Below are 19,366 nucleotides of genomic sequence, written 5' to 3'. Positions count from 1 at the left end.
CAGTCGTGTGTGTGAGTTGCCTTTGCGTGTGTGTGTGTGTGTGTGTGTGTGTGTGTGTGTGTGTGTGTGTGTGTGTGTGTGTGTGTGTTTGCTGTATAATTCTGACGAAGGCCTTACTGGCCAAAAGCTATATTTGTGACAGTCTTTTTGTTGTGCCTAACTGCAACTCAGTATCTCCGCAGGTGAGTAGCAACTTTCCTTTTCAAAATATTGTTACATTTCGTCCTGGATTTTCCACTGTTTAAAAAAGTACATAAAAATTTGCCTGGTGCCTTGCTATGAAAGAGTATCAACTCCTTCATATTCGACTATGCAAGCGTGCACCAGGTGTGGTACAAATTCAAGGAAATGTGACTGACGGCTATCTAGAGACATATACCAAATAAATTAATAAGAGATGGTACTGATCCCCCATGGTATACAGACCAGGTCAGAACACTGTTGCAGAAGCAACAAAAAAGCATGTCAATTTTAAAAGAATGCAAAACCCTCAAGATTGGCTGCATTTTACACGTATTTGATTTTGGTGAACTTCGGTACAAGATGGTTTTAATAGTTTCCATAACAAATCTCTTGTCTCGAGATCTGGCAGAAAACCCACAGAGATTTTGGTCATACGTGAAGGACACCAGTGGTAAGACATGATCAATACCTTCACTGCGCAATAACAATGGTGATGTTATTGATGACAGTGCCACTGAAGCAGAGTTACTAAACAGTTTTCTACATTCCTTAAGCAAAGGAGACAAAATAAATATTCCCAAATTCAAATCGAGAACAACTAACAACATGAGTAATTTAGAAGTAGATAGGCTTGGTTTAGAGAAACAGCTTAAATCACTTACTAAAAATTCAGAAAATATCATTCTTGTGAAACACAACCAGCTCTTTATTCTCACAAAGTAATGAGTGTGATTGACAGTGAAGCTCATATTGATACCATACTTTTAGATTTCCAGAAGGCTTTTGATACATTTCCTCATAAGCAACTTCTAACAATTCATTAAATTTCGGGCATGCAGCCGCGCAAATAAAATTTCTTCTACTGATATTTCGGCCGCGTATCGTCCGGACATCTTCAGAGCGAGTCACAAGACTGACGACAAGGTGCCAAGCGCGACCTTATATGCTCTCCATCCTACTCACTTCCTACTCCCGCCTCGGAGTACCACTGTCCACCACTTCTACAACCTCCTCCAAACCTACCCCACACCCCCTCATAGCTGACAAACCCTGTCTCACAGACCTACTATATTTACCCCACCCTCCAAAACTCCCTCCCACCACCACACAGAACCCAGAACCTAAACAGACCCACAACACAGTTATGACTCTTTCCTCCAGAAGCCTTAGTCCCACAGAAATATCAGTACTTTCCAAAGGCCTCCTCACCTTTTGCCCCTCTCCCAAATTCAACCATGCAAGACTAGTTAAAGACCTTCTCTCGATCCCTACAGTGAAAACACTTTTTTGCTACCAACCCTTGAACCTTGCCTAACTCAGTTCACTCCTCCACCCAACGGTGATCCACCCCCACTGCCTCCAAAGCACCCCCTGTTAACTTTCGAGAATTTCTTAACCTCCAACCTTGCCTCAGCGTCATTCGCCAAATCCCTCAACATGCAAACCAACCTTACATCTGCAAAAGGAACCGCAGCCCACCATCTAAAAACTGCTCCTGGCTTTACAATCCTACCTGCTGACAAATGCTCCCCCACCATTGTTTTCAACCGCAAGGATTACGTGGCAGAAGGACTCCCGTCAGTTGTCAGATACTTCCACCTACAAATCATGCCATAGTGATCCCACTCCAGTAATCCAGCAGGATCTCTAGTCACTACTCAAATCCTTAGGCCCATCTCAGAAACACTCCCCAGAGTCCATCTCTCTACTTACCCCTCCAACCTTCTACGTGCTTCCCAAAGTCCATAAACCCAACCACCAAGGACGCCCCATTGTGGCCGGTTACTGTGCCCCCACTGAGAGAATCTCTGCTCTTCTAGACCAACACCTTCAACCTATTACCCGGAACCTATCCTCCTATATAAAAGATACCAACCATTTCCTTGACCGACTCTCCACAGTTCCTGTCCCTTTACCACACGGTGCCCTGCTCATCACTAATGATGCCACCTCCCTGTACACTAACATCATAATGCCCATGGCCTTATTGCTGTCGAACACTACCTTTCCAGACACCCTATGGATTCCAAACCAACAACCTCCTACCTAGTCTCCATGACCAACTATATCCTCACCCACAATTACTTCTCCTTTGCAGGCATTACCTAAAAACAAATCTGCGGTACGGCTATAGGCACCCACATAGCGCCATCCTATGCTAACCTATTCATGGGCCATCTAGAGGAATCCTTCCTAAAAACTCAGATTCACTGATGACATCTTTGGTATCTGGATTGAAGGTGAGGACACCTTACTCACATTCCTCCAGAACCTCAGCAACTTCTCCCCCATTTACTTCACCTGGTCCTACTCAACCCAACAAGCCACCTTCCTAGATGTTGACCTTCACCTCAGAGATGGCTACATCAGTTCCTCCGTCCACATCAAACCTACTAACCACCAGCAATACCTCCACTTCGACAGCTGCCACCCATTCCATACCAAGAAGTCCCTTCCGTAGAGCGTAGCCACCAGTGGTCGTCGCATCTGCAGTGACGAGCAATCCCTCTCAAAATACACCGAGGGTCTCACTGAAGCCTTCACTGACTGTAATTATCCTCCCATCCTTGTACAAAAACAAATCTCCTGTCCCTTATCTTTCCAGTCTCCCACCACCTCACAAAGTCCCACGGTCTGGCCACAGAGGAGCATTCCCCTCTTAACTCAGTACCATCCGGGACTGAAGCAACTGAATTACATTCTCTGCCAGGGTTCCGATTACCTCTCGTCATGCCCTGAAATGAGAAATGTCCTGTCCACTATCCTTTCCACCCCTCCTACTGTGGTATTCTGCCGTCCACCGAACACAATATACTCTTCCATCCTTACACAACCCCTGCTCCAAATCCCTTACCTCATGGCTCATACCCCTGTAACAGACCTAGATGCAAGACCTGTCCCATACATCCAACTACCACCACCTACTCCAGTCCAGTCACTAACATCACCTACCCCATCAAAGGCAGGGCTACCATATTTACTCAAATCTAAGCTGCACTCAAATCTAAGCCACACCTGAAAAATGAGACTCGAAATCAAGGGGAAAAAAATTTCCCGAATCTAAGCTGCACCTGAAATTTGAGACTCGAAATTCGAGGGGAGAGAAAAGTTTTAGGCCGCACCTCCAAATAGAAACAAAGTTGGTCTATTGTAATATGAGACACAATTTAGGTCGAATGAATGACGATACAGCTATAGTACTTTGGTTCAAATCGTAAGCTTAGCAGTTGAGCTTTACCAGGTAGCCACTGCTATGCATCAGGCGCCCCGTCCGTATTTATACGGGTACCCTTCCTTTTTCACCTACTTCGTCTGGTTTGAATTGATTGCTTATTTTTCTTTGATCTGATAAGTGCCATTCTCTTTGTTATAGGTGTTTACGTCACTCTAAGCAGAAAATGCATTACTGTATTGTGTCATGCATGGTTTGTCGCATTATGATAATGAGGGTTTATGACCTGTTGCCGCTTGCAGCACGGCTTGCTTTTTGCGCGCTGCCACGCTTACAATTAAAAAAAAAAAGAGAGGAATTGTCTCATTAGTGAAACAATGGCAAGAGCCTGCTATTTGTTGATATTTACACTGCTGCTTTCTTTGATAATGATCAACACGAACCAAATAATAGATTGTGTATGATAGAAGATGTTCTGAACGAGAGTTTAGCGAAAATTTTTCTCCGTTTGAAAATCTTTGCAGACACCTCTTTAGTCCATTACATTCTGCACAGAAATAAGTCTTCTTAGATTTAAAAATCTAGTCAATTGCCGTGCTTCACTTCTGACTGTATCACTATTAGGCATAAGAATAATACGAATATAAACATGACACGATATGAATATTCTTCCGCGTTTGCTGTTGTCTTACTCTAGTTTCGTAGTTTATTAGGCAGACAGGATTTAAATGAGATAGCAGCAAACACGAAAGAATACATGGCAAAATGTTTATATTTGTATTATTCTTATGGTGAAAAGAACACTGCATGTGATTCACAATTCATAAAAATTCCTATTAATAACCTTCTCTTCTCACAGGTAGGAAAAAATTCAGAACATAGAGTTGGCCATATTGACAAACATCCCAAACAGTCTTGCCAGTCGGATTTTCGTAGTACATTGAAATGCTGCTACATTCGAAGATGAACAATACGGAATTTGTATTTACTTCGTTGGATAATGTATGAAAATGCAGTAGTCGAAAATCGGGGCGGAGGAAAAAGCCCGTCTTCCACCACTTTTTTTTTAAATTTATTTACTGACGCAGAGGTTTTGGCGCCAGTATTTATCTTTGTGCCTGCAAAGCATGCCTATGTAGCGCTACATATATTCGACGGCAGAAGTTAGTTGTGGCGGCACCTACCAACAATTTTTCAGAACTTCCACTTACTTTACACTCAATTCTAAGCCGCAGGCGGTTTTATGGATTACAAAAACCGGAAAAAAAGTGCGGCTTAGATCGAGTGAATACGGTACCTGTGAAACCAGTCATGTGATTTACAAGCTAAGCTGCAACCTCTGTGCTGCATTCTATGTAGGCATGACAACCAACAAGCCGTCTGTCCGCATGAATGGCCACCGACAAACTGTGGCCAAGAAACAAGTGGACCACCCTGTTGCTGAAAACGCTGCCAAACATGATATCCCTCATCTTAATGACTGCTTCACAGCCTGTGCCATATGGATCTTTCCCAACAACACCTGCTTTTCTGAATTGCGCAGGTGGGAACTTTCCCTGCAATACATCCTATGTTCCTGTAACCCTCCTGGCCTCTACTTTCGTTAGTCACTGTCCTAACCCATCCAGACCCCTCCCTGTTCCCATTCCAGCACTACACAACCATCATTTCACCGCCACACCCAGTCTTTTAATTCTCTTCTTTCTGCTACTTACCCCCTCCCCACCTTCTCTTCTGCCCTCCGTCTAAACTGCAACACTTGACTGTCTGCCACTCCCACCATACTATCCCTCCCCCTCCCCGCCCCAGCCTCCTTACCCCCACCCAGTCGCCACTCCCATCATGCACTGGTGCTGCTGTTTGCAGTGTGGTGTCAGCTCTCTGAGACTGCAGACGTATGTGCAACTTGTGTTTGTGTTTGTGTTGTGTGTGTGTGTGTGTGTGTGTGTGTGTGTGTGTGTGTGTATGTGTGTGTGTGTGTGTGTGTGTGCGCACGCGTCTACTGCTGAAAAAGGCCTTAACAACCGAAGCTTTAATTGTGTGAATCTTTTAATCATTTTATTGTGCCCATCGCGACTCAGCATCTCTGCTATATGATGAATAGCAACTTTCCTTCTCTGGTATTGTTACACTCCATCCTGGATTTTCCATTGTTAGAGTAATCATACAGATGGAGATAAACACAATTAACCGTTGGCACAGTGGTTATGGGAGTCACAATTAACTGTTGGCACGGTGGCTATGGGAGTAGCTGTGGACTGATATCGACTTGCCTCAAAAGGAAGATTGGGTTTAACATCCCGCCGACACTGAGGTCATTAGAGACGGAGCCCAAGCACAGATTGCGTCAAGCATGGGGAATGGAGTTGGCTGTCCTGAACGCGTGTCTGGTGTGCTAACCACTATGCCAACTCATTCAGTTTGACTTGCCTCAGTCTGTAATGACAGGTTCATTGGCACAACCAACACAGTCAGCCTTAGCTAGCATATGACACTGTCTTCACTGGATATATGAACTGTAAACAAAATTATACTGGTAGTTACAAATACTGGAAAGTTAACATCCTTTGCATATGATCATCATCGCAGGGCAAAGTTGGGACTGAAACAATACAGCTACAATAATGTCAGCATACTACTTTTTGTGCAGCTCACAGCATTAAAGCTAAGGTTGGCAGTGACAAGAAACAAGTAAATGTTCATGTCACGTCACACCTTCTTCAGACCTCTATAGAAACAGTTACTCGCATCAGACACCAAGCTGAGTACAACTTGGAAGGGGCCGGGGACGAAGCACTAGCAAACTGTTCCAACTTTTACAGATTCAAGTCTACTGGGAAAAAGGACATCCAGGGCTCAACAAAGTTAATTGCGTAACATTTGTAAATACTGCTTGGCTTTAAGGCCAACCACATGCCAGTACCATTTGATGTCAATTACATCAGATTTTTTTCTCTACTAACACTATTTCATAAAGCATAAACCATGAGAAAACTGTAAATGATACGTTAACACACACTAGTGAGAATTAACCTTGTTAACAAAGGAAATTTAATGGGAGCAATAAATAATACTGTAAATGATAGTAAAATGTTCATTCCAGGAAAGTAAAAGTGGGGCTGTACTATATTTAGACAGATTAACAGCACAAAATAATTGCTTGTTGTTTTTAAGTACTTGGATTTAGAATAGACAAATATATCTTTTTCAGAAAAAGTAGTTATATGATTAGCACGAAACACACCAAAAATGGATTCACATCACTATACCTACTCACCTACAGACTCTTCAGCAAATAATTTGGGCATGTAAAGATGGACTGAGCACTAACTCCACACGCACAGCACCCCCCCCCCCCCCCCCTCCCCGCAAATGTCATGCTGGAAGGCAAGTATTATTAAAACTAATTGCTTATTTAGAGAAATCTCTAAAATTTAAAACTTACTGACTTGTGCAAGTACTCTATATGATAACATTTCCTTTCACACATAAACATCCACAGACATTGTGTGTTTGTAGCTACTCATAACAATAGATAAAATTAAAATCCGCAGTTAGGTTACTTGAAAGATAATAACCCAATTCTATCAAACATTCACGCACAGTACCTTAATAAAGTCTTACAAGAGTAAACTTACTAAAGATGAGAAAAAAAAAACCTGATAATTCTTACCTGTTTTAAGCGAAAAACTTCTAAGTTTCTTATATGGTACACACTTCGTTTTGTCTCTTCAGTGTAAGGAGGTTTCTCAAAATGTCCTTTCATATAATCATGACCTTTATATATGCCAGACAAACCACCTATTCGAACTCCAGCAACATTTACAACACTGGCATAACCTAAGTAGTAAATGTTTGGAGCTACCCACCCTCCATACGGTAGCTCTTGGAGATGGTTAGATGCCTCATGGTTACCACCAATAAAAATAGTCAATATAGGTGCCACTTTTTCACCTGCATAATATCTGTGAAACATGTAATTTCTGATTATTGGCTCATAATAAAGCTCTTTGATCTGTCAACCAGATGCTCAGTGATTATAAAACATAACATTAATAAAAGTTTACAACATAGAAAATTAAATTTAGAAAGTAGAAAATTATCAAAATCAGAGAGAGACTACAAGATTGGCCAGTTTCTGCATTTGCGGGATGAACTACCCACTTAAAACAGAAAAAGTGCTTTGTTTTCAGAACAAGATGTTCCCTTCTTCATGGACACAGGCCATAGCGTAAGAAGGACCCACCTGTTATGATGAAGAAGAAATGCAAAAATAAAGGTAATGTGTCAGAGAGCGGAGGAAGTTAAAGACAGTACATCAGTAAGCATTAGGCAAGCTTGAATTCAGACATAACGGAAGGGACAGAGCACAATGTAAAGGTGGACTGCAAGAGAAACCACTGCACTGATCTCAACCAAACTTGTTACATGTATCATTTACTGTGGACCACCAACTTACTAAAGGTTGGGCAGGGCAGTATTTGAGAATGAGAGCACGCTTTGTGACTTGCAACTATCATTACATATAATTTCAAACCTTTGCAAAAAAATTTCTCTGTGACAACCCCCACAAAATGGTGAAAGGAAAAAAAATTTTCAATTTATTACTTTTATGTTATCAACTCTATTCACAACACATTTTGCAGACAGTGTCCACAAATGGCACTAAATATATCTACAAAATTACATCATTGTATGATACATGGCTCAGGAGATATTGCATTATAAACCTGAGCTGCACCAAAGCAAAACTGCAGGGCAAAGTTCGCTACAAATACAGCTGAATTAAGGGTCCAAATATGTGTGAAATATGTTACATATATGTGACATTTGCATACGAAGGCACAAACATCCGTAAAAAGTTCCTCATAAACTGCTGGATCAATTTCAACCATACTTGCTACACAAATTGCTAACTATATGAACTATATGAAGAGAAATACTCTGGAGATAAGAACCAGTAACCTCCTATTGGAGTAGAATTAATAACATGAAGAATGAAATTGGAGGAGGAGATGGAGGGGAAGAGAGAGGGAAGGAGGTGATGGACATAGGTGTATGTGTGTGTGGGGGAGGGGGGGGGAGAAGATGGACAAAGACAGGGGGAAATAGAAAGGGAAGAGGAGGAGATGTGCACATGGAGGGGAGAGGATGAGATGGTCAGACAAAGGGAAGAGGAGGAGACAGATGGACAGAGGGGAGAGGAGGACAGATGCCGGGAAGACAGTCAGAGAGGAGGAGATGTACAGAGAACAAGGACAGACAGACAGACAAATAGAGAGGAGAGGAGGAAACAGGCGGAGAGAGATGCGAGGAGTTGGACAGAAAGAACAGATGGGGGAGGAAAAGGACCGACAAAAAAGGGAAAATGGACAGAAAGTAAAGAGGATCAGATGGATAAAGAAGGGGGGGGGGGATGGAAAGAGGAGAAAATGGACAGAGAAGAGGAGAGATGAGCAGAGAGAGAGAGAGAGGAGGAGAGACGGGCAGAGAGAGATGGGCAGAGAGAGAGGGGGGGGGCGGGGGAGACGGGCAGAGAGAGAGAGAGAGAGAGAGAGAGAGAGAGAGAGAGAGAGACAGACAGAGAGAGAGAGGAAGAGAAAGAGACAGACAGAGAGAGAGAGAGAGGAAGAGAAAGAGACAGACAGACAGACAGAGAGAGAGAGAGAGAGAGAGACAGAGAGAGAGACAGAGGGAGAAAAAGACAGACAGAGAGAGAAAGAGACAGACAGAGAGAGAAAGAGACAGACAGAGAGAGAAAGAGACAGACAGAGAGAGAAAGAGACAGACAGAGAGAGAAAGAGAGAGACAGGGAGAGAAAGAGAGAGACAGAGAGAGAAAGAGACAGACAGAGAGAGAAAGAGACAGACAGAGAGAGAAAGAGACAGACAGAGAGAGAAAGAGACAGACAGAAAGAGACAGACAGAGAGAGAGATGGGCAGAGGCAGAAAGAGAGACGGGCAGAGGCAGAGAGAGAGAGAGAGAGAGAGAGAGAGAGAGAGAGAGAGAGAGAGAGAGAGAGAGAGGAGGAGGAGGAGACTGACTTAGAGGAGGGAGAGATGGATAGAGGGGGAAAGGAGCAGATGGGCAGGGAAATGGGGGGGGGGGGGGGTTAGAATGATAGGTATTCAGGTCTCTTGAGTCACAATTGGGGACATACTCAGAAACTGGGTACCAGATGTTCTCAAGATAGATATGAGAGCAATTTCAAACATTTGGCAAGACTGTTGCTATAATCAAAAGAGCATTATTTAGGCCTTTAATGCCTCAACAGATTACTCACATCAAAGAAAAATTCAACCAATAATAATAATAATAATAATAATAATAATAATAATTTATAAGACAGAATTCCTGGCCAATACCAATCTTCAAGAGGCAAAATTTGTAATACTGCCGATAGAAACACTTATAGGTGGCGCATTATCTATTTCTCATCAGGGAGGACAGATGAATAAACCTTCCCCAACTGTCCCAGTGTATCACTTTTACTTTTATCTGTGTTTATGAGCAGCACTACACATTTCATCTCCTGAAGGTAAGTACGGGACAACTCTCTCACCTCACCAGATTAGTCTATCTAAAACTTTCACAAATCAAGCACTGAAATGGTATCATGTCTTACATATACTCCTCATACCACCTGTTGGGACCTTGTGTCCCCTTCTTGCCCTTTGCAGCATACTTATTTCCTTTTCCCCCTACCTAAATGTTCTTATTTTTATTTTAACAACAATATGAAAAAGGATGGATCGCCATTAACCACATAGGGAAGTTGTTGCACCACAGATGAGGCACAACGAGAAAGAATGCCAAAAATATTTCAGCTTACAGATGAAGTTATTCTTCAGAAGCAGAAAACTTACGTTCAAACACATCACATGCACATGGTCACTTCCTCATAATAAGTGGGTCCATCTTACGCTAGGATCTGAGAAACTTGTTACCCTTCCCCCTTCTTCCTTTCCTATCCTTTCCTTTCTAGCCTTCCACTATCAATGCCTCTTTGCTCACCGGGAAAGTTTTGTACTGACCCAAAAAGCAGGGTATATTAATCTCTACTTTAAGTGTTTCTACTAACAGTATTGGGAACTGTAGCTTCTGAAGGTAAGCTTATTTTAGTCATTGTATTCAAGGCTATTATTTGTGTAATACAAGACACAAAAATAATTATGTTGCAGAGATCATATTTACATGCTCTGTAATTTCTCTCTGTGTTTAACACTAATAAAGTTATCTCTATAATACAACTGATGTGTTACGGCTAGAATTTGGAGTGCAGTACATACAACAAAATCAGCATAACAGAAGGAATAAAAAAAACTAAACGCTATTTACTGTTACGAGATGATCTATGCACAGCATGGCTGTCTGAGCAAATTTACATTAATGTATATTGCATTAAGTCTTTATGAACAGCTTGATCACATTTCCAAATGCTGTGTAGCTCTTACACACTGGCTGTAGCAGTAGCCAATGTACTCATGGTCAGAAAACGGGAGGGAAGGGTTAGGATGGGGCAGAGTTTTAATCTCTCGCTATCCTGAATTAGATCTTCCAACTTTTTTCTTAACCAACTTCAAGCAAAGTGACAGGACAAGTCATTAAATAGATCATTATAAGTCTCCAATTACCATGGTGGCAACCAGAAACTAAAGCAATTGCACTTCATATTTAAAAATACGCACTACTCTCACTGAACCATGTACTAATTTTATAATAACAGCAGACAGACCATTCAGATGAGTAGCAAGTTCAGTAGATCTGTCTAATATCCACCAAGACAGAGGCACAGAAACTAACTCAAGTAGGGGTGGCAATAATATTAATCACACACCTTAACCTGACCCCACTCTGAATGGAGAAGGTCAGCTGACTTCATGCCACTCTGGAAATGTTTACGCACATTGTCAAAGCTGACATCATACCCCCCTCTGGAATGTTTATGCTCATTGCTAACATTAGGCACATAACATTGTGCACCACAGCAATAATAGTCATTGTGAAAATATGAAAATAGTGTTGAGTCATGTGAAGTATTGCGTGCAGCGCTCACTATTATTATTCAGAAAAATAGCCAAGGTGATGTATCTGATCCTGCCAGCAGCTCATCATAAATTTCCTGTCACTTCTGTACACACTGACCCATTACACGTTTGTTTCTTTTACAAACTATAAGCTAGCTGCTTTGGGAGAACAAGGCAGAACTTGTCCCAGCAGCCAATGACAATGAGCCGATTGCAAGCTTTTCCCAGCACCCTCTGTTTTGTTTGTTTTTTTGGGGGGAAGAGACCAAACAGCGAGGTCATCGGTCTCATAGGATTAGGGAAGGACGGGGAAGGAAGTCTGCCGTGCCCTTTCAAAGGAACCATCCCGGCATTTGCCTGGAGCGACTTAGGGAAATCGCGGAAAACCCAAATCAGGACGGCCGGACGTGGGATTGAACCGTCGTCCTCCCGATTGTGAACACCCTCTGTAACAGAGGCTGAGTTGAAGTGTGCACTTAGTATCTGTATAGCAGATAGTTTTTCTTGTGGCAGTTGAGATTCTTGAGGTCATGGCTTACATGTCACACGAGTCCATTGGTCTGCCACAGGAAATAAATACTTGGCCCACCAGCTGGGTTGATAGTTCGCTTCTTGCTGTTGAAGTCATTGTATGTCGATTATAAAATACAATAGTTTCCTCACTTTTATCAATCTAAAATTAGATTGTATGTGTTGAGTTTAACAGGATCCTGGCTTTGTCCTATGGTTGTAAAAAAAAAGGAGAGAAAATCCTGTTCTACATGTTTCAGCAGTGACAAGCAACTTAACTACCCACATCACACAGCTACATTTATTGCTTGCAATACATGTGAGCATGTGGCCACAATCTGTCAAAGTTGACCATAGCCCATGAAAAGGTGCAATATTACTGCACATCACGCTGGTGTTACTAGCCAATACCAAAGCACCACTCTAAGCTATGACCTCACTGGAGACGAGATACTAGCAGAAGTAAAGCTGTGAGTACCGGGCGTGAGTCGCGCTTCGGTAGCTCAGATGGTACAGCACGTGCCCGCGAAAGGCAAAGGTCCCGAGTTCGAGTCTTGGTCGGGCACACAGTTTTAATCTGCCAGGAAGTTCCATATCAGCGCACACTCCGCTGCAGAGTGAAAATCTCATTCTGGAAACATCCCCCAGGCTGTGGCTAAGCCATGTCTCTGCAGTATCCTTTCTTTCAGGAGTGCTAGTTCTGCAAGGTCCGCAGGAGAGCTTCTGTAAAGTTTGGAAGGTAGGAGACGAGATACTGGCAGAAGTAAAGTTGTGAGTACCGGGCTTGAGTCGTGCTTCGGTAGCTCAGATGGTAGAGCACTTGCCCGCGAAAGGCAAAGGTCCCGAGTTCGAGTCTCGGTCGGGCACACAGTTTTAATCTGCCAGGAAGTTTCTTATCAGCACACACTCCGCTGCAGAGTGAAAATCTCATTCAGTATCAGTTTGCTGTTGCAAGTGCTCCCCACAATATTTCAGAAACACAAGCAGCTTATCTACAGGATACCACACACAACAAATTATTTAGACTATATTTCTCCCATGAAGCAAAACCTTAAAAAATTTAACAGCTATTTAACAGATTGAGTTTTTGGATCAAATTCAAATTTTTTAGTGAAGTTTTTTCAATGAAGTATTCAGTACCTCAGCCGCATACTAAGCAAAGATGGTATCACATACATGACACTGAAACAATGGATAATCTCCCTGTGCCACAGATAAAGCACTATGGAAAATTTATGCCAAATGCTGCACAGATACCATATCCTTTCAACCATAACTGGAAAAAAGGGATTAACGTTTCAGTGGTCCGCCACTCGTCTGACAGCAGTCCAGAATTGGAAGCACTTGTGGCTAACACTTCTGCGTCATCTGCTTGGCTGAGGGGAGCAAGCACATCGTGACACACCGACCAGCTATGACCTCACATGAGCAGCTGCACCTTGGGTGTGCCTCTGGCACCCTCACAACCTCTGCCAGCCCGTCTGCCTCCCACATTGTGGCACGTGCCTTCACCTTCTTCACCACTGTTGCTGACATTTCCACAGCTGTCTCCTATGGTGTGTGTGCCCACTTCAGCTGTCGAGGGCTTGGCCAGACCTCGGCTCCCGCAGTGTCTCAGCCAACGCCTCCACTTTTACTGCATCCATTGGAGCTGGCGCTGCCTATCACACTGCCACCTCCTTCCCCGGGTTCGGACTCATATGTGGAAATGGAAGATGTGCCAGTATCACCTGTCCAACCGTGTGGCTTCTCATAAGGGGCAGGAACCACCTCTGTCCATGCGAGTGCCCCTTCTGACCCTACACACCAGAAGCAGCACATCACATGACTCAACAACCTAAGTCAACCACGGAAAAAATGGAAGTGGGCATAGTGCTCACTTCTTCACAAAGGAAGAGGAGTGCTGTAACTACAAATTTTATATGTATGCTGCTTCATAGTTGGTGCATGAAATTTTTGCTTGATTCAGCCACTAGAGGTCACCTGGCCTGATAATATGACAGCCCCTGTTGGAACTAATGTCTATATAGACCACAGTGCAAGGCTCCACCAGCCTCTTCGGTATTGCTAATTGTACTTTGTATTCCATGTGTGTGTACTGTTCGAGCAGTAAATTATAGTGTCCTTGAATTAGGACAGTTAACCATAATCACAAAGGAAAGGAAGCACAGGCTATTGTTTTCTGTATCTAAAAATTTCTTTTTTTTATACAGAACAAAATTCCACCTAGTCACAGACATCATGCCATTAATTTTGCCTTTTGGCCACACAAGTGAACTTGTGGTCTTCAGTCCAGAGACTGGTGTGATGCAGCTCTCCATGCTACCCTATCCTGTGCAAGCTGCTTCATCTTGAAGTACCCAATGCAACCTACATCCTCCTGACTCTGCTTAGTGTATTCATCTCTTGGTCTCTCCCAACAATTTTTACCCTCCACATTGTCTTCCAATACTGTCCTACCAACCGATCGCTTCTTCTAGTCAAGTTGTGCCACAAATTCCTCTTCTCTCCAATTCTATTCAGTACCTCCTCATTAGTTACATGATCTATCCATATACTCTTCAGCATTCTTCTGTAGCACCATATTTTGAAAGCCTCTATTCTCATCTTATCTAAACTAATTATTATCTATTTTTCGCTTCCAAATATGGCTACACTCCATACAAACACTTTCAGGATAGACTTCCTGACACTTAAATCTATACTCGATGTTAACAAATTTCTCTTCTTCAGAAACACTTTCCCTGCCACTCCCAGTCTACATTTTATATCCTCTCTACTTTGACCATCAAATAGGAAAACTCATCTACTACTTTAAGTGTCATTTCCTAACCTAATTCCCTCGGCATCACCTGATTTAATTTGACTACATTCCATTATCCTCGTATTGCTTTCGTTGATGTTCATCTTATATCCTCCTTTCCAGATACTGTCCATTCCATTCAACTTCTCTTCCAGGTCCTTTGCTGTCTCTGGTAGAATTACAATGTTACCGGCAAACATCAAAGTTTTTATTTCTTCTACGTGGACTTCAATTCCGACTCTAAATTTTTCTTTTGTTTCTTTTACTGTCTGCTCAATATACAGATTGAATAACATTGGGAATAGGCCACAACCCTGTCTCACTCCCTTCCCAACCACTGCTCCCTTTCATGCCCCTCAACTCTTATAACTGCCATCTGGTTTCTGTACAAATTGTAAATAGCTATTCGCTCCCTCTATTTGACCCCTGCCACCTTCAGAATTTGAAAGAGTATTCCAGTCAACATTGTCCATTGTCCACAAATGCTAGAAACGTACGTTTACAGGGTGTATACACAGACAAGGAAAAAACATTCCCGGATATTTCACAGATTTCCCGGTTAAAAATACACTTTCTCTCGGGTGAAAACACTTTTTCCGTGTTAAGTGACAGTATATGTTCCACTGGAACAGCAAAACTTATCAATCCTTTGAATGGTTATGGTTTTATACATGGGCGTAGAATTTCCCGGCACTTTATAAAACGAAACTCACGGAAAAAGACATGTTTGGAAATATCTTTGATGTGCAGAAACATGTACGCTGTGCATTTTCATATTACAAAAGTATACATTGGAATTCCACCGAACACCGCATGTTACTTTCCAAAACAATGAAATCGAGTGCTTTGTAAGCCAGTCATAGCTCATGTCACATGATCTCGCCAGCTGATGACAGCAGATATTCAGAGCATAGGACACGTGATGTAGTCAGCCAACAGCAACATCACTGTCAAGTAGCATGAACACACAAAAAGGGAAAGTTAATAGTTTAAATTAATATACATAGTGTTACTACAGAAAAGCAAAGCTTTCAAGTATAATATTGATCTTTAAGGCTAACAAGCTGCAAGAAAAGCTACGCTTTCACATATAATGTTAATCTTTTTTGCACGTGTTACACTTTAAGATATATCACACAAATGTGTCAGTAAAATTTTTAATAATGTTAAATGTTTAATAATGTTAAATGTTTAATAATGTTAAATGTTTAATAATGTTAAATGCTTAATAATGTTAAATGCTTAATAATGTTAAACGTCTGACCTTTAGGGTTCGAAATTCTTGTAAATGGCTCATCATCAAAGCGTTGATATTTAAATGAGAGTCAAATGCTTTGTGATTTAAGAAATTCGTGGTACATTCTTGCACACAGTTCAACTTACGTAAAAGGATATTTACTTTGAAAGTAACACTTTTCCAACCACCATATGCAATATTTTCCTGTGACTTGTTAGAAATAGGTTCGTTTCAGCAGTTGCCAGAGAGTGCAGATAACAGGCAACACAGTGCTTGCGCAGCTACCATGACGTAGGAAGCCCGTATGTACGTACGTAAAACATTGGAAGATCATACATTATGTCATAAACAAAATAAGACATCAGAGGCTACTGCAAGAGCATCAGAACTTCGTGAACCATACTAAAACATGCACATTTAAAGTGCATACTTAAGTGCACATTCATATGTCCAGATTCCCAATGACATAGACCTCGCCCTGATATTAAGCTTTTGAGTGTGGTTTTCAGGACTGTATTATATCACGTTTGGTTCTTTATAATGGCATAATGCCATATGTGCTAATGTGCACTTGAAATGCAGTGAACAGTTGAAACTAGCCATTACTGTGGAATTAAACACTTTGTTTCAAATACATTGACTGCCTCTGTGGAAAAGGTTAATAAAAGTCAAATTTCTTTAGCAAACAGACAAAAATAACTTCATTGTTCTGCAAGGTGCTTGACTGTCAAAAAGGCAGATATAAAATAAAATCTGAAACTAATAACATATTTTAGCCTTCCGTAATTATACGAATGTATTTTAATTCACTTGATAGCTCCCAGCCACAGATATAGGTTTTGTTTTCATTTGACGTGAGAGTAAACAAAGGGGAAACAGCAAAATCACTAAATGTAAACATGGGTCACGTGGAGACGACCCACTACAACTCAAGACTGCTTTGCACATCAGCCCCAGTTCTACGATATTTGCTAACTAGGTCAATACTTAAAAAAAAAATCAAATTTTCAAAAATATGTTCAACTTGTAGCGCACATCTTTCTGAAAAGTCTGAAACATAACACATATGTGTTAAAGGAAATGTAGTAAGAGATGTTATTTCGTCTTAAGTGTGCCAAAGTGCAGTGCCAAGCCTCTTCATACAGCATTCTTCTATCGCACGTCACTTTATTTCACTCTGTGGAATTGAAACGTGTATATTTTGTAATGGATGCCATCAAACTATATTCAGGACAGTGGAAATTTAAATGTCCTGTGGTGCCTCTCCTGCTCCCAGTTGGTCAGTTTGACAGCCTGCCCCTCTTTTTTAAAAATCTCGCAATTAATAGTGAATGGGATTATTTCAAATCGGGAGAACTAAGAGGTCTTCAGAAAATGTACACTCTTTATTGCCTATTAGCTAATAACTTGCTGTTTTGTGTGACATAATATTAAATATAGGATACATAAAACCAATAAAGAGAAGAGACAAGCAAGAAAGTACACATTTCTTCAATCCTTAGCTCCTAGCATTTTTTTTCTCTCTAATCTTGCTACAGCTTTACATGGAGTGCTTTCCTTTCTGTGAAAGGATCTATTACCTCATCAAAGTTCGTCAAATGATTTGCTACATGAAAAATCGAAATGTCGTTATCTAATACTGAAAAAGCTGCTAATACAAATAATACCCAAGACTGGTGTGGTTTCTTGATCTGATTACATCTATTTTGTTACTGTCTGCTAAATAAAACAAAATAGGCCCTTTTTCATATTGCAGCAGTTTATTAACACACACCAAATAAACGAGACTGTTTTGGCACAAATGGTCATTTTTATAACACGACAATACAAATCACGAAGTACCAATATCACCAATATCAAATGCCTATTAGGACTACTACAAGCGAAAAGCTTTACGCTACGAAATAGTTTCACATTTCATTCATACGCACCAGTTTCTCAAGCATAAGATGGATAAGTAGTATTACGAAATTTTTATATAAATTTGGAATTGTATTATTCTTCCATAATTTGTGTGATGTCCCCGTTTCTTCTCCTTCCTCGTTCTAACAAACAATCTCGTCATCACCAATTCTGTAGCTATTCCTGCCATTGCCAAAACTTGTTTGCCTATTAACTTCACTAACCCTGCCAGAATCACAGGTTTAGCTATCCCGCAATTATTCACTGGTTAGGCGTCGTTACATGTTCGTACAACACGTTTTCCGCGTTACTTCCAGAATAGAACTTAAGTGGTTGCTAGCCGGGGACTTTACAACTGGTCCTTATTAGTGTAGCGATCTGGCCAAAAATTTTCTGTCAACATTTCATTTTCTTGGACACACCAAGAAGATAATATGTAATCTTTCTCACCTGTTAGTCGTTTATTTCCATTCTGGTTGTCTGAGTAGAAGGCTGTATACATGGAAGAACCCTGGAGATACTAAAAGGTATCAGGTAGATTATATAATGGTAAGACAGAGATTTAGGAACCAGGTTTTAAATTGTAAGACATTTCCAGGGGCAGATGTGGACTCTGACCACAATCTATTGGTTATGAACTGTAGATTAAAACTGAAGAAACTGCAAAAAGGTGGGAATTTAAGGAGATGGGACCTGGATAAACTGAAAGAACCAGAGGTTGTACAGAGTTTCAGGGAGAGCATAAGGGAACAATTGACAGGAATGGGGGAAAGAAATACAGTAGAAGAAGAATGGGTAGCTTTGAGGGATGAAGTAGTGAAGGCAGCAGAGGATCAAGTAGGTAAAAAGATGAGGGCTAGTAGAAATCCTTGGGTAACAGAAGAAATATTGAATTTAATTGATGAAAGGAGAAAATATAAAAATGCAGTAAATGAAGCAGGCAAAAAGGAATACAAACGTCTCAAAAATGAGATCGACAGGAAGTGCAAAATGGCTAAACAGGGATGGCTACAGGACAAATGTAAGGATGTAGAGGCTTATCTCACTAGGGGTAAGATAGATACTGCCTACAGGAAAATTAAAGAGACCTTTGGAGATAAGAGAACCACTTGCATGAACATCAAGAGCTCAGATGGAAACCCAGTTCTAAGCAAAGAAGGGACAGCAGAAAGGTGGAAGGAGTATATAGAGGGTCTATACAAGGGCGATGTACTTAAGGACAATATTATGGAAATGGAAGAGGATGTAGATGAAGATGAAATGGGAGATACGATACTGTGTGAAGAGTTTGACAGAGCACTGAAAGACCTGAGTCGAAACAAGGCCCCCGGAGTAGACAACATTTCATTGGAACTACTGACGGCCTTGGGAGAGCCAGTCCTGACAAAACTCTACCATCTGGTGAGCAAGATGTATGAAATAGGCGAAATACCTTCAGACTTCAAGAAGAATATAATAATTCCAATCCCAAAGAAAGCAGGTGTTGACAGATGTGAAAATTACCGAACAATCAGTTTAATAAGCCACAGCTG

The 19,366-nt window shown here is 41.4% G+C and overlaps 1 protein-coding gene across 1 annotated transcript in view; it reads right to left on the bottom strand.

The window, feature by feature from the left end:
- Positions 1 to 19,366, bottom strand: part of LOC126175226 (lariat debranching enzyme) — an 86,012-nt gene that overhangs the window by 43,431 nt on the left and 23,215 nt on the right. The window contains exon 3 of the mRNA XM_049921858.1: positions 7,029 to 7,320. Within this exon, the coding sequence (XP_049777815.1) occupies positions 7,029 to 7,320 (292 nt within the window). The remainder of the gene's footprint in view (positions 1 to 7,028; positions 7,321 to 19,366) is intronic.

Source organism: Schistocerca cancellata, chromosome 3, assembly GCF_023864275.1.
Source record: "Schistocerca cancellata isolate TAMUIC-IGC-003103 chromosome 3, iqSchCanc2.1, whole genome shotgun sequence".
Classification (NCBI taxonomy): domain Eukaryota; kingdom Metazoa; phylum Arthropoda; class Insecta; order Orthoptera; family Acrididae; genus Schistocerca; species Schistocerca cancellata.
The sequence above is the reverse complement of the archived record's forward strand: the minus strand, read 5'-3'. Positions and strand labels throughout refer to the sequence as shown.